Source organism: Loxodonta africana, chromosome 1 (genome assembly GCF_030014295.1).
Source record: "Loxodonta africana isolate mLoxAfr1 chromosome 1, mLoxAfr1.hap2, whole genome shotgun sequence".
NCBI lineage: Eukaryota > Metazoa > Chordata > Mammalia > Proboscidea > Elephantidae > Loxodonta > Loxodonta africana.
The window spans coordinates 183,918,088-183,934,903 of NC_087342.1; the positions used below are offsets into that span (position 1 = coordinate 183,918,088).

At 36.8% G+C, this 16,816-nt stretch overlaps 1 protein-coding gene across 2 annotated transcripts in view; it reads right to left on the reverse strand.

Annotated features, from left to right (window-relative positions):
- CEP85L (centrosomal protein 85 like) overlaps positions 1-16,816 on the reverse strand; it is a 138,135-nt gene that overhangs the window by 96,187 nt on the left and 25,132 nt on the right. Inside the window, exons 1-2 of one of the 2 annotated variants that reach the window (XM_064290301.1) lie at positions 15,628-15,737; positions 8,120-8,577 (exon numbers count right to left, since the gene is read on the reverse strand). In XM_064290301.1, coding sequence (XP_064146371.1) covers positions 8,120-8,390 — 271 coding nt within the window. In that variant the 5' untranslated portion in view covers positions 8,391-8,577; positions 15,628-15,737. Of the gene's footprint in view, positions 1-8,119; positions 8,578-15,627; positions 15,790-16,816 lie in introns of those variants that run through there. The other variant, XM_003404252.4, reaches the window with a different exon arrangement.

A 16,816-nucleotide genomic window follows, 5' to 3' on the forward strand; every position in this document is an offset into this window, starting at 1 on the left:
CCAATTGTTGCTGCTGTGTGCCGCTGTGTCGATTCGGACTCATAGCAGCCCTGTGCAAGAGAGTAGAACTGCCCCGTAGGGTTTCCCAGGCTGTAATCTTTATGGGGGCAGATCACCAGGCCTTTTCTCCCTTGGAGCCACTGGTAGGTTCAAACCTCTGACCTTTTGGTTACCAGCTGAGTACATAACCATTGTACCACCAGACCTCCTGTCCATGATAGCAATAGTACACAATTCTGTGCAAAACTTAATTCTTATTTTGTTACTCTCTATTCATTATCCCCAGTCACCTGCTTTCTCAACTATGTTTTTTAATTTGTATTTGTGAAGCCACTTCAAATCCAATTAAGACAGAAAATGCACAAAAAGTTCTAATATTACTTCTGTACAAAATAATTACTTTTTAAAAAAATTACTTGTTTAAAAGAATTCTACCTTTCCCAAATTAGAGAGCTCTCAAGCCTTTTTTGTACACTGTATCTTAGCAACCATTCACAACAAACTAAAACTTTTTATATGCTTGTATAAAGCAAGATGAAAAAGCTGGTAAAAAAAAAAAAGCATTTCTGATCTCCAGCCAGACTATCACAAGTTTAATTAAAGGACAACTGCCTGAAGAAGTCAACAAAAAAGGCAAAAATCATTTTAAAAGCTGGTCAATAGGCAAAAAAATCCTTTTTTTATTTATATAAAAATTTAATCAACTATGTCATTTTCTATGAGTTGGAACCAACTTGATGGCAACAGGTTATACCATTTTCTGGATATCTCCCACCAATTTCAATACAAGATTAAGTCTCATCAGGCAGTTTACTTACAATGAGGCATATCTTACTTTTCTCCTACAAAAATGTTTACAAATCAAATTGGATATTACTTGATCTCTAAAATTATGGGGTGTGATATTTGAAAATGCAAAGTGTCTTAGAAACGAAACTATTACTTGATGGCAGAATAGGCAAAACTATTATCTGGTCCTCGATTCATGTATGTGTTTGGGGAGATGTGAAGTCATTAATCTCTTCCCTAAACCCACACCTTCTTGACTGAAGAGCCTTTCCAGGTCTAAGGTCCACGCGTTTGCTCATCTCTAAAATCAACTCAATTTAACTCAACTCAGGTTCTTTAGCAGGGCAAGAAGTGAAATGATAGAAAGCAAAAATACGTAATAAAATGTAAACAATGAAGGTGAAAAGGAGGTTCATAAACATACAAAAATATACCTCCAACATCTAGCTCAACTGACATAGTTTATAAAGAAAATGTTCTACATTGTACTTTGGTGAATAATGTCTAAGGTCTTAAAAGTCTGTGAGCAGCTATCTAAGATACTCCACTGGTCTCACCCCACCTGGAGCAAGGGAGAATGAAGAAAACCAAAGATCCAAAGGACAAATTAGTCCATAGGACTAATGGACCACAACTACCGCAGCTTCTGCCAGACTGGGTCTAGCACAACCGGATGGTGCCCGGCTACCACTACCTACTGCTCTGACAGGGATCATAATAGAGGGCCCCAGACAGAGCTGGAGAAAAATAAATGTAGAACGACAACAAAAGACCAGACTTACTGGTCTGCCAGAGACTGGAGAAACCCCGAGAGTATGGCCCTCGGACACATTTACAGCTCAGTACTGAAGTCACTCCTGAGGTTTACCCTTCAGCCAAAAATTAGACAGGCCCATAAAACAAAACAAGATTAAATGGGCACACCAGCCCAGGGGCAAGGATGAAAAGTGGGGGGGGGGGGGGGGGGGCGGGGAGTGGAGAAAAGCTGGTAATGGGAAACTTAAAGTTGAGAAGGAGAGAGTGTTGACATGTCATGGGGTTGGCAACCAACGGCACAAAACAATATGTGTATAAATTGTTTAATGAGAAACGAGTTTTTTCTGTAAATCTTCATCTGAAGTATAATAAAATATACACATATATACCTCCAACAAACAATCCTCATTTTTGTAAACCTGTTAGAGCTATAGTGACATTGTATATCATGTTTAAGAAATTAAAATTCAAAATTTCATTATAAGCAAAAATGTAGATTAACAAGAAAATTAAGTAGAGGTGGGGGGCAAAGGAAGAGGGATATTTGCTTTGCAAGAGAATTCAAATAATTGTTTTGAGTATCTGCCTTAAAATTGTTTGATTTCACAAGTAAACTGTGTTCTGGGCATAACCTTTGACCTACTCCCACATGCAAATGAAGAACTAAAGTCCATAAAGGTTAAATTACTTGACCCAAATACAGAGCTCAAAATTGAATCCTAGTCTCCTGTTTCTCAGTCCAGTGTTAACTTGTACTATCTACACTGTCTCTCTCAAGGCTTCTTTTACTCTGGGTTCTTGTTTCCAAGAACAGGTATCTAACAAAGTAGATGGTTAAGAGCAGGGCTTTGAAGTTAGACACACTTGGAGAAGCCCAGCCCTACCACTTGGCTCTGGGCACATTTGTTGTTGTTAGGTGCCACTGAGTCAGTTCTGACTCATAGCAACCCTGGGTACAAGAGAATGGAACACTGCCTGGTCCTGTACCATCGTCACAATTGTTGCTATGCTTGGACCCACTGTTGTAGCCACTGTCCCATCTCATTGAGGGTCTTCCTCTTTTCTGCTGATCCTCTACTTTACCAAGAATGATGTCCTTCTCCAGGGACTGATCCCTCCTGATAACATGTCCAAAGTATGTGAGATGCAGTCTCTCCATCCTTGCTTCCAAGGAGCATTCTGGTTGTCCTTCTTCCAGGACAGATTGTTCTTTTGGCAGGCCATGGTATATTCAACATTCTTCTCCAACACCACAATTCAAAGGCATCAATTCTTTTTCAGTCTTCCTTATTCTTTGCCCAGGTTTCACATGCATATGAGGCGACTGAAAACACCATGGCTTGGGTCAGGTGCACCTTAATCCTCAAGATGACATCCTTCTTTTCAACACTTTTGCAGCCAATCTGCCCAATGCAATGAGTCTTTTGATTTCTTGACTGCTGCTTCCATGGTTGTATGGTTCCATGGTTCCATCATTATACATCCAAGTAAAATAAAATCTTTGACAACCTCAATCTCCTCTCTGTTTATCATGATGTTGCTTATTGGGCCAGTTGTGAGGACTTTTTTTAAAAGCTGTTTTTTAAAAAAAGAATATATTGTTTTCATCTCTTAAATATCTTTAGGATCATCTACTTTTCTCCTTCCCCAGTCTCTTTTTATGAAGAGAAAGTGATCTCCTGGCATCTAGTTTTTCTCTCTTCTAATCCATCCTCAGCACTTCAGCCAGTATGTTCTTTCACCTCCTAGCCTTTGGCCATGCTGTTCTCTCTGCCTAGACTACACTGCTCCCTAATCCCTTTGGCCGTGCTAGCGCTTGCTCACCTTTTTGGGCCTCAGCTTAAATATCCTTCTACCAGGGATCCTTCCCCCAATCCACTGGTCTAAAGTATGTCCCTCTGCAGTCTATCCCTATGGCTCTGTGTACTATCCCTTTCATAATGTTCATCATATTATTTCCTGTCTATCCTCTCCACTAGACTTTATACGTACAATGAAAAATCTGTTTAATTCTGAACCCCTAGCACAGTCCCTAACACAAAGTGGGCACACAATAACTATTGGCTGAATCAATAAACAAATGATAGCAGCATGACCTTGAGCAAATACTACCTTACAAGGTCTTAGTTTCTTCATTTACAAGATAAAAATAATGCACCAAATGTTAAGTTTCTTCCATTCTGATATATCTTCATAGGATGACCTCAAAATTTATATTATTCAACAGCCCTATTATTTCTTATTAAAACAGATAATGTGGATATGATTTAATTGAGGTCCATTTTTATCAGTCCCTCCTATTTTAAATAAATGAGGTTAATTAGATAAGAAAATGATCTCCAATATAAACTAGCTGTTGGGAATTATCAAAGGAAAAAATTAACTGTATCTGTACCATTTTTTAGTTTTATATACATATATGGAAACCCTGGTGGCATAGTGGTTAAGAGCTACAGTTGCTAACCAAAAAGGTCGGCAACTCAAATCTACCAAGCGCTCCTCGGAAACCCTATGGGGCAATTCTACTCTGTCCTATAGGGTCACTATGAGTCAGAATCAACTCGACGACAATGGGTTTGGTTTGGGTTTTGTGTGTGTGTGTATACATACATATATATATATGGTTGAAAATTAACCCAAAACAGAACAACTAAAAGCTACTTTTTAAGAACTAAGATTACAAAAATGAAAGATAAAAGAACTGCAAGTGAGCCTGCCCATCAGGAGCCATGTGATAAGGGAGAGAAAGACTGTCCTGTGGAAGGGTATAGGGCCAGGCCTAAGCAAAACTTAAGTTCTTTTTTGCCTCAGGGTCCCACATACTGGCTTACTTTTGCTACTCCTTTAATCTTTGAACTCTGGCACCACGTCTAGGTTATGCCCTACACAACATGTGCTCTAATACTTCAAAACCAAGTCTCTCTCCAACTAATTTCTGTGCAGCTATTTACATGGCCTCCAGGTCTCCAGAGAAGAAAACTTAGGATGAACCCAGTGATCTGCTGGTGCAGTTTATGTTTCAATCTGGTAGTCTTGCAGACTCATCTCTCCTCATGTCACAGATCTATTTCCTACCAACTTGGAATTTGACACGCAGGAACAAATTACCACAGCTAAAAAGTGGTGCTGCTAATGTTAAATTAGTATCTCAAGTTTTTGTTAAATATAAAAATCTGACACCCTCATTTAACATTATTTGAAATCTTAAAATATCATGGCTAAAACAAATCACTCTATGGTAATTCTAAATATTTTTTGATACTAGAGTCTCTTCCCTGCTAAGCTTCTGATATAATCCTCTCCTTCATTTTGAGCTCCTTGCAATTCTGCTGTTTTGGTACACGGTTATGAAGTCAATAAATATTTATTAAGTGAATAAATGAATGAACCTCCAAAGGCTCCAGGTATGTACGCTGAGGTGTTTTTAATACTAGCAATAGAATTCTAGCAGTTGAGACAGTAAGGAAAGGAGAGGCAACTCCATTTATGTACTACAGGTAGCCCTCAACTTAAGATGGGGTTCGGTTCTGACAACTCTGTCTTAAGTCAGTTCTGACCCAAGTTGAATACTTCTTTGTTTTTTAGTTTTCATTATTATTGCCTTTTATCATCAGTATCTTTACAAATCCAATCTTTGTCTTCAGGAGTTGGGGACATTATATATATAAACTTACAGATATATTTTAATACATATATATTACTAACGATAAGATGTACCGCCCCCCCCAAAAAAGAACAGTCCTAAGTGTGGTTCGTTGTAACTCAAATGCTTTGTAAGTAGGGGGATACCTGTAGTCATTTGTAAAATTGGATATTTATAATTCACAGAACATTTCTATTTTACATTCAGTTAACCCTATATCCACATATGGATTATAGATTTTTAAGAAAATAAAGCACAACATTTAAAGAAAGAATGCAAATTATTATTTTTCAGATGATTCACGGGATACTTTGAGGATTTTGCAGTGGTCAAAGCACATCCTTTAAAGTAACAGTTATAATATATAAACAGTAATAAACAGGAGTAGGGAGAGGGTCTGACTAGACCATACTATCCAGTTTGTTTAAAATTTGATGACTTGCTTCACAAACGTACTGCTTACTTAAAGTAATACCAAAACCAAAACACCAAACCCATGGCCATTGAGTCAATTCCGACTCATAGCGGCCCTATAGGACAGAGAGGACCCCATAGAGTTTCCAAGGAGCGCCTGGCGGATTCGAACTGCCGACCTTTTGGTTAGCAGCCATAGCACTTAACCACTATGTCACCAGGGTTTCCACTTAAAGTAATACACCACAGAATTCAAATAAAAAATTATTCCACGTACTTTGGTCTAAACCCTATCCCCCAAAAAAAAAAAATTTTTTTTTTTTTATCCCAAAGCTAGGTGCAAAATCAATAAGCCACATTATCTCCTCAACATTTCCAATCAGTCAAGAATTACCAGACAACTGAGGAAAAGTACGTAATATGGAAGGCAAAAACCAAAGGAAACAGAAAAAGGGCAGCTTGGAGGAGATGTCAAAACAATCTACTGGTATCCTCAGATGGGAAAGGATATATTGCACCCACAAAACAAGAACAGAATGCTTAAAAAAAGAATATTCAGAGAACAAAAAGTCTTGGAAATTAAAAGCATGATAGTAAAAATGAGAACCTAAATAAAATTAAGTATCCCAGAAACTAGAGCAAAAATACAAAGAAACTGAAAATAGAAGAGTAAAAAAGGAAAAGGTGAAGACTGCCCAGAAGATCTGACAACCAAGTACTATTTGAGAGAGAACAGAAAAAAAAAAAAAGAAGAAGAAGAAATCGCTAACAAAAAATTTTTAAGAAAAACCCCCAGAGCTGGAGGAAGTGAGTTGCTATGCTGAAAGGTCCCACAGAGTACCCAGAGAAATGGATGGAAAAAAGACCCACACCAAGACATATCAACATGTAATTTTAGAAACAATGGATCCTAAAAGCGCTCGGAGGGGGAAAAAGAAGTCACATGCATGCGATCAGGAAGCAGGATGGCTTAAGACTTCTAAACTGTAACCTTAAAAGCAAAAAAATCAAAGGGTCAATGCCTCATAATTTTTGAAGGAAAATAATTCCCAACAAAGAACTCTATACCCAGTTAAACTAGCAAGCATGGGGGTAGAATGGCAACATATTCATTCATAAAAGGTCTAAAACATATAATATTATATTGCTGTTGTTGTTGGGTACCGTTGAGTCAGTTCTGACTCATAGCGACCCTACAAGACAGAGTAGAACTGGCCCATAGGGCTTCCAAGGAGCAGCTGGTGGATTTGCCCTGCTGACCTTTAGGTTAGCAGCTGCGCTCTTAATCACTACGCCACCAGGGCTCCACAATATTATATTATATAAACATATACTCATATATTATAATATTATACATTTTAGACCTTGCTTTTATACATATATACACATAAACATATATATATATACATATAAATGTATCTCCCACACAAAATTTCTCTAAGTTACTGGGAGGATTGGGAGGATTGTGCTCTACCAAAATGAGCGCGTAAACCAACAAAGAGGGAGCCATGAGATATCGAAATTAGAAGATTCACATAGGTTAGAAGTACTAGAGGATGGTGAAGGACAATCCCAGGACGATAGTTCTATGCACACCAGACACAGAGGACACCCATCTGTTTCACGGTTGCTAAATTAGAGCAAAGAAATTCCAGAAAGAGACATTTTGATTACCATCTTCACCAAGACAGCCAACGCATTTGTATTATCTCTTAAACTTTAGGTCAGAATTCCCAGGTGAATATGGCCCAGATTCATATCTGTACTTGGCTTGCTTTGATCATACCAAATTCCTGCTCTCTTCTCTCTCCCCTACTGCCTGCATCATCGAAGGCACTTATTTTATGCTAAAGAGCCAGAGATAGGAAATGCAGAATGTCTAATACTGATGACATATCTCTGCTAAATGCCCTGATATTGTGAGCCTTAGGTTTCCTAGGAAAATTGATTTCTGAATTTCCAAAATGGGCCTCTTATAAATTCTGAGGCAAGCTGAAACTAAACAAGATCTCGGAGCTCCCCTCAGTTTATCTTTCCTGGAAGTTTTCATCTTCTCTCTTTAAACTCCTAGATCTGTATTTGCTACCCAATTTTCAAAAATCAAACTTTTTTTTTTAATGGCTAAGAAATGATTAATACAATAATGGTTGTCTCTGCAGGGGTCAGAGGGAGGCAAAAACAGAAGAGAACACAAGGGTTTTTTAAAAGTTGATATTCTTCTATTTCTTAACCAGGGTGGGTAAGCATATGAGTGATCATTTTATTATTCTTTAAATTAAACATTACTTCTCATATATTCTTTATGAAACATTTCACAGTAAAAATATTTTTAAAGAAATTGTTGCTGTTGTTGTTATGTGCTGTCGAGTCAGTTCCGACTCATGGCGACCCTATGCACAACAGAACGAAACACTGCCCAGTCCTGAGCCATCCTTATGATCGTTGTTATGCTTGAGCTCATTGTTGCAGCCACTGTGTCAATCTACCTCGTTCGGGGTCTTCCCCTTTTCTACTGACCCTGTACTCTGCCAAGCATGATGTCCTTCTCCAGGGACTGATCCCTCCTGACAACATGTCCAAAGTATGGAAGACGCAGTCTCGCCATCCTTGCCTCTAAGGAGTATTCTGGCCGCACTTCTTCCAAGACAGATTTGTTCGTTCTTTTGGCAGTCCATGGTATAGACAATATTCTTCGCCAACACCACAATTCAAAGGTGTCAACTCTTCTTCGGTCTTCCTTATTCACTGTCCAACTTTCACATGCATATGATGTGATTGAGAATACCATGGGTTGGGTCAGGCACACCTTAGTCTTCAAGGTGACATCTTTGCTCTTCAACACTTTAAAGAGGTCCTTTGCAGCAGATTTACCCAGTGCAATGCGTCTTTTGATTTCTTGACTACTGCTTCCACAGCTGTTGATTGTGGATCCAAGTAAAATGAAATATATTAAATATATTAAAGAAATATATTACCTAAAAGAAAAAAATTATAAAATATGTATGGGATGATCAAGTTTTATTTTAAAACTTGCATGTATACAAATAAATGCATAGCAAAAGGTCTGAAAAGATATGTGATACTAGTTAACACTTGTAACCTTTGAAAACAAAACAAGGATTGGGGAGGGAAAGGAACTAAAGGAAAATTTCACTTTTTGCTCTACATAATTTTACACAGATTCAAAGTTTTCAAAGACCAGAAATTTAATATTTGAAATACAAATGTGCTTTTTAAAGTAAGTTCATCTTCATGTTGTTTTAAATGTACATTTACTACCTTTTTAAAATCAGGAAAAAAGAAATAGTAATAGTTGACATTAAGGAAAATTTTACTATCATTAAATTCTTTGTTTTTATTTATAAGGGTATGACAGAACTTCTGGTTCAAGATTGCTGGCTAAACGCAGTTATATTCTCTCCCTCCCGATATTATTGAAATGACAGAAAAGTTATAAATAAGGTAAAAATCCATAGCAATGAACAATATAGGATGACTATCACAAAAGATATTAAAACAAATTTCCAGAAGATTGAAAACAAATGAAGAGTGTTAACTAATGAAGCAGGACAGAAGACTCATAGTATAAAACACCAACCTTGGGACTGTAGCAACAGAGAGTTCATTTGTCTGGGGGAACATCAAAGAGGCTTTAAACTCAGAAATACCAGGTACAAAAGCAGGAATGAAATATGTGGCTAAAATTAGGAACCTTAACTGAGAGTCCATTCAACAAAATTAAGCACCTACTACATACCAGTCCCTGCTCTATGATAAAACAATAAACAGGACAAAATAAAGCAAACAAAACAAAACCAAACCCGTTGCTGTCAAGTCATAGTGACTCTAGGGGGTACAAAATTGTGAGGGCGGTGGTTGAAATGTCACTGTTTTAGATAACTCAGCTGGAGAACCTCCCTAGGATGGGCAAATACGAGGAAACACGAGAAAAATGAGGCAGCAAGGAGGGAGAACAAGAAACATTTTCTCAAACAATGATAACAGTGCAGAGAATTGTGCTAAGCAATATAAAACTCACGTTATTAAACCCTAATAATACATAAAATAAGAGTTATTATCTCCAATTTACATATGAAAAAGCAGGCTAAAGAAACGAGAAATTACTTAAGGTCACACAGATTACATACATCTAGACTCTAAAAGCAGCTTAAAGGTCTTATTCATCATATTCACAACAGTAGTCATTTCCTCTTATCCTAGCCTAGACTGTTCATTTATATAATTGCCAGTTTGATTATATTACCTCTAAAATCCCATCTAATTCCAACACCATGACTTACAGTTACCAAAAAAAAAAAGAATCCTACCTGTCAAAGAGCATTCCAGTTATAACTTAAAAAGATGTTCTACTAGTGTACCTGCAAGCTTGAAAAAGAAAAATGCCTATAAAGGGATGTTTTCTTCAATATTTCAGAGACATCGTCAGCCTCACACATAGAGAATGCTTTTTAAAAACAATTTTAAAAAGTAACAAATTCTCATCTTTACAGAAAATTAAATTTACTTGCTTTGGTTTTATTTCCTTTCTGAAATCAACTTCTTTTTCAGCGTTATCAACCTTTTTTTAGAGGTCTTTAAAATCAACTGCAATAGATGTATTCACAGAATACTAAAATGCTATTTCACATAATCAAGTAGAAAACTCCATCATATAGCTTTTAATACCTTGTCAACTTTATTCCAAGGGTCCAAATATGAATGATAATATTATACATAAATTTAAGGTAAAAAAAGTTTACAGAAACAGAACCACTATATATTTATTTTCAGACCTTTCCATTTAACATGTCAATAATATTTGTCTTGTAATTAATAGAAAACACATCCCTATTATCTATCCCTTTACTACTTTATCTATATTTCCTTTTCTTGAGTTGTTTTAGATAGTCAGCTGGAATTAGATGTAAAACTCTAATAAAATCAATTTTCTGACAACTGCTAGCAAAGTGATGACAGCTAATAGTCAAACCAGATGAACAGTCATTAAAAAAAACTATGAGGGAAGATAAAAATGATGTACTTTTTCCTATATCTCCCACTAAACAGAACTAAATACCCTGGACATTAAATTAAAAACCAGCATAATAAGATTCTGAAAGTTAGAAGAGAGAAGACCAGCTCTTTGTTTCTTGGGACGTACAATACAAGATGGTGGTAAATTGTCTCAGGTTTGTTTGTTTGTTTGCCTCATACATCCCAGACTTGGAGCTGAAGAAAGCAGTAACCCAAAAACGCCAATAACACAGCCCAAGAAAAGCTCCAACAAAAGCTTGCTCTGTCTAGCCAAAGAACCAGGAAAGGGGAAGCCTAACAAGATAAAATTTTTAGACAATAACTGCTCTTCTCCAGCCAAACACCACAGAAAACACTGTAGCCCCACCTCCATTCATTACCCACACCAGCAAAAGTCAAGTGGGAAGCCGAGATGTTCATCATCTCCAGGATGAAACAAGACACCTCCAGCGGTGGGTGCCAGGGAAGGCCAAGCAAGGGACAGGGCTTTTATTCCCTCTTCAATGGCAATGGGTCTGGTCTGGGTCTAGCAGCAAAGAGGTGCTCCTTCCCCTTTTCAATGAGGTGATGTCAGAGTCAGGCCACCCACAACATGAAGTCAATGGAAACCACATGACAGGCCTGGTCTTCTTACTCCCACCTCAGGCTGAGTGGCCAAGTACAGAATCTGAACTTTTAACTCCATCTGGAAGTAATGAGATGGCACCTTACCGCCTTCGTCTGCCAGAGTGGTGTCAAGGCCAGCAAAAAGAGTAAGTTTAAATAAAATTCAGAGTCTTATAACAATATAAAAATTTCAAGTTTCAATCAAAAATTATTTTTACACCAAGAACTAGTAAGTTCTCAAACTGAACGAAAAAGACAATCAATAGATGCCAATGAGATAAGAGATGTTAGAATTATCTTACAAAAATGTTAAAGAAGTCATAAAAATGGTTGAACAGTTATGAACATGCTTTAAACAAATGACAAAACAGAAAATCTCAGCAAAGAAAAAGATAATATAAATAAATAAAAAGTACAATAGGAGAAATAAAAAGCTCAGTGGATAGGCTCAACAACAAAGTGGACAGAAGAAAAATATCAGTGAGCTGGAATACAGAATAATAGAAATTACCTAATCTGAACAACAGGCAGAAAAAAAGGATGAAGGGAAAAAAAAAATGAACAGAGCATCAGAAACCTGAGGGACTATAACAAAAGATCTAACAATCATGTCATCAGAGTCAGAAGGAGAGAAGAAAAGAGGGCAAGGCTGAAAAATCACTCAAGGACTTAAAGAAGATAATGGCGGGAAACTTCCCAAATTTAGCAAGAAACACAAACCTACAGATTCAAGAAGCTTAACAAACCCCAAACAGGATAAATCTAAAGAAGTCCGCCCCAAGAAACATGATAATTAAACTCTGAAAACTAATGACAAAGAAAAAAATCTTGAAAGCAGCCAAAGAAAAATGGCACCTTATCTACAGGGAGAAAAACAATTCAAATGGCAGTGTTTTTCTCATCAAAAACCACGAAGGACAGAAGGAAGTGGACAATATTTTTCAAGAGCTGAAAGAAAATAACCATCAAATCAGAACAGTATAACCAGTGAAATTATCCTTCAGGAATGTGTAAAAAATCAAGACATTCTCAGATTAAACAAAGAGAATTTATCACCAGTAGAACTATTATAAAAGAATAGCCAAAGAAGTTCTCTAAACTGAAAAGATAAAAGAAGGAACCTTGGAACATCATGAAGTAGAACAAGGAAGCAAAAATACAGGTAAATACAATAGGCTTTCGTTCTCCTGTTGAGTTTCCTAAATTATAACACTATCTGATGTAGTTCTACATGTACACAGAAGAAATGTCTGAAACAATTTTATTATCAGTGGGGGAGGATAAAAGGCTATAAAGAGGGTAAGGTTTCTGTATTTCACTTGAACTAGTAAAATGATGACAGCAGTAGGCTGTGATAGGTTATATATATAAACTTTTTTTTTAATTTTGGTAAATAGATATGTAACAAAATATTTGACATTTCAACAATCTTCGCTCACATGTACAGTTCAGTGCAGTGACATTAATTATGTCTATCATGTTGTTCAACCATCACCCTCACCTTAACAGAAGCTTAGTGTCTCCTAATTATTAAGGCCTCCTTCCTCCCTCCCTCCCATTTGCCCCAGTAACCACTAAGAAACTTTGTCTCTATATTGTTGCCTATTTTATATATTTCAGAGAGCAACCATTAAAACCGCTTTACAAACTGACATACTCAGAAACACTATATATAAATCCAAATGGAATTCTAAAAAATGTTCAAGTAACTCACAGGAAGGCAAGAAATAACAAAGAAAACACAAAGATTTAAATATTAACTTATCCATAACAACATTAAATATATATGGTCTAAGTGCACCAATTAAAAAAACAAAGATTAAAAAAAACGCAACCTAACTTTATGCTTCTATAAGAAACTCACTTCAAATATAACGATGTAAGCATGTTGAAAGTAAAAGAATAGAAAACACGTATCATATAAACATTAAACAAAGGAAAGCAGTGGTGACTGTTAATATCAGAAAAGTCAACTTCAGCGCAAAGAAAACTACTAGAGACAGACAAGGATATCTATAACGACAAAAGAGTAAATCCTCCAAGAATACACAGCAATCCTAAGTGTGTATGCACAAAACAGCACTACAAAATATTTGAAGCAAAAACTGATAGAACTGAAAGGAAAAACAAATCCACAATTATACCTGAAGGCTTCAATATTCCTTTCTCAATAAGTGATAGAACATCTAGACAGAAAACCACCAAGGATTTAGAAGAATTCAATAACACCATCAACCAACAGGATCTAATTGACATTTACTGAATAGTCATCCAACAACAGCAGATACACAATCTTTTTGAATGCCCATGGAACATATGCCAAATAGAGCAAATGCTGGGCCATAAAACAAATCTCAACAAATTTAAAAGAACTGACCAAAATGGAATCAAACTAGAAATTAATTGACATAAAGATAGCAGGAAAATCTTTAAACAACTGGAAACTAAACAACACATTTCTAAATAATCCATAGGTCAAAGAAGCTATTTCTAGGAATATGAAAATAATGCACAGAACTGAATAAAAATGAAAAGAAAGTCTTAGTTATCTAGTACTGCTATAACAGAAATACCACAAGTGGGTGGCTTTAGCAAACAGAAATTTATTTTCTCACAGTTTAGGAGACTAGAAGTCCGTATTCAGGGTGCCAGTTCTAGGGGAAGCCTTTCTCTGTCAGCTCTGGAGAAAGGTCCTTGTCTCTTTGAGCTTCTGCTCCTGGGCTATCTTCATGTGGCCTGGCATGCGTCTTCCCCACCTCACTTGTTTTAACCTCTTTTATATCTCAAAAGAGATTGACTCAAGGTACACCCTACACTAATCCTTTCTCATCAGCATAACAGAGGCAATCCATTCCCAAGTGTGATTATGACCACAGGCATGGAGGTCAGGACTTTTGGGGGACACAATTCAATCCACAACATATAGCATACCAAATTTGTAGAACACAGCTAAAACGTCTGAGGGAAATTTATAACACTAAATGTATACATTGGAGCCCTGGTGGCACAGTGGTTAAGAGCATGGCTGCTAACCAAAAGGTCAGCAGTTCAAATCCACCAGCCGCTCCTTGGAAATCCTATGGGGCAGTTCTACTCTGTCCTGTAGGGTCACTATGAGTTGGAGTCGACTTGATGGCAAAGGGTTTGGTTTGTTTAGTTTAGAAAACAGTGTGGCAGTTTCTTTAAAAACTAAACATGCAACTACCCCAGAGAAGAATTATGGCGTTGGCAAAGAATACTGAATATGCCATGGACTACTAGAAAAACGAACAAACCTGTCTCAGAAGAAGTACAGCCAGAATGCTCATTAGAGGCGAGAATGGTGAGACTTTGTCTCACATACTTTGGACGTGTTATCAGGAGGGACCAGTCCCTGGAGAATGACATCATGCTTGCTAGAGTAGAAAGTCAGTGAAAAAGAGCAAGACCCTCAGTGAGATGGACTGACCAGTGGCTGCAGCAATGGGCGCAAGCATAACGAGGATTATGAGACTGGCACAGGACCAGGCAGTGTTTCGTTCTGTTGTACACAGGGTCACTATGAGCCAGAACCAATTCAATGCCACCTAACAGCAACAACTCCAGAGAAATGAAGATGTATGTTCACATCAACACCTGTACAGGAATGTTTACATTCCCATTATTTTTATTCATAATAGCCAAAAACTGTATACAACTCAGCTGTCTTTCAACAGGTGAATGGTTAAACCAATGTTGCTCCAATCATAACATAAAATACTACTCAGCAATAAAAAAGAATGAACTATTGACACACGCAACAGCCTGGATGAATCTCCAGAGAATTATGCTGAGTATAAAAAAAAAAAAAAAATTTTCAAAAAGTTAAACACTGTATGATTCCATTTATATAATATTCTTAAAATGACAAAATTATAGAAAAGGAGAAGAGGTTAGTGATTGCCAGGGTTTAAGAACGGGTGTGGGAGAGGGGCAAGAGAGAAGTGGTTGTGGCTATAAAAGGGCAGAATGAGGGATCCTCATGGTGATGGAAATGTTCTATATCTCGACTGTATCAATGTCAATATTCTAGTTGTGATAGTGTACTACAGCATCGAAAAACGTTGCCATTGGGAGAAACTTGGTAAATGGTACATGGGATCGCTTTGTATTATTTCTTACAAGTGCATATGAATTTACAATTATCTCAAAATAAGTTTAATTTTAAAAACTGAATGAAGGAAAAACCTATAATTTGACCAGAGGGACAATTTCATTTGATATGTAGCAACTCTGAACATTATTAAGTATTCGAACATTACTTTATAATTTCTTAGCTTGGAACAATAGAACAAACCCCTTGACTGCTGTCATATCACAACCATTCTCCCAAGATTCACTTACAAAAGCTAAGAATTTCAGCTCACCTTCCACGCTGTCAGAACAAGAAGTTCCAATGCCAGTGTCTCCACTGTCAGAAGCTATACTATGTCTTCTGGTATGATTATTTCGATGGTTAGATGGAACAGTCGTGGCCTGCCACAATGATTCATTACCAGGTAACCATGCTGATGAAGAATAATCTGGGCCTACAGAGGAAAATATGCAACAGTTAACACATACATATAATGTCTGTGAGTAGGTAGGGGGCACTGGTGGTTTAGTGGTAGAGCTCTCCCCTTCCAGGTTCAATTCCCAGTCAACACACCTCAGATGCAGCCACCACCCATCTGTCAGTGGAGGCTTGCATGTTCCTGTTGCTACTAGGAATGTAAATTTGTTCATTACCAAAAAACCTTTGGGAATTTATAACATTAGTCTTTAAATGGTTCATACTCATCCCATTAATCTCATTCCTACAGAAACAATCCAACATTTGGGTAAATGGAGTTCTAGACAAAAGACTGATCATTAAGACATTATTTTTAATAAGGAACAATTAAAAACAAGCCCAAAAGAGGGAAGGGAACAGAATTGTGGCCATTTAAATAATGTTAATGAAGAGGGTCTTCATTTAAAATGTTTTACACTGTTTATCTCAATAAGAGGATATAAAATTTGATAAAGAGGAAATTCACAAATAATGTCAGGTTTCATATTGCCTAGGAAGTCTCTGAACTTTTTTTGCCTGTCTCTAGCCCTCTGTCTTCCTTCGAAATTGTAGTAACACTCCATTGTGGGAAGAGACCATGTATCCTGTTTGTTACTTAGTGCTGCATCTATTGTATAGTAAAGATTCAAACAAACAAACAAATGCACACAATGACCGAAAAGAAATACAATAAAATACTACTAGTAGTTACCTTTAGAATGTAGGATTACTGGAGATTTTTTTTTTACCTTTATACTTTTATTTTCCTTTTAATTATCGCAGTTTACATTGATAATCAGAAAAAAAAAAAACTTTATTTTTAGAAAATGTTTAACCCCTACTATTAATAAACCCAATAATTATACCTATGCTAAATAAATACTAAAGTCCTTGGAGATATTTTTTCCCGGGGTGGGAACACAACCTTATCTGGCCTACTATGGAAAGAGATGGATACGTCCTAATACGTAAATCAAAGTACTACCACACTGTAAAAAAAAAAGTTCCAAAATACACAAAATGAA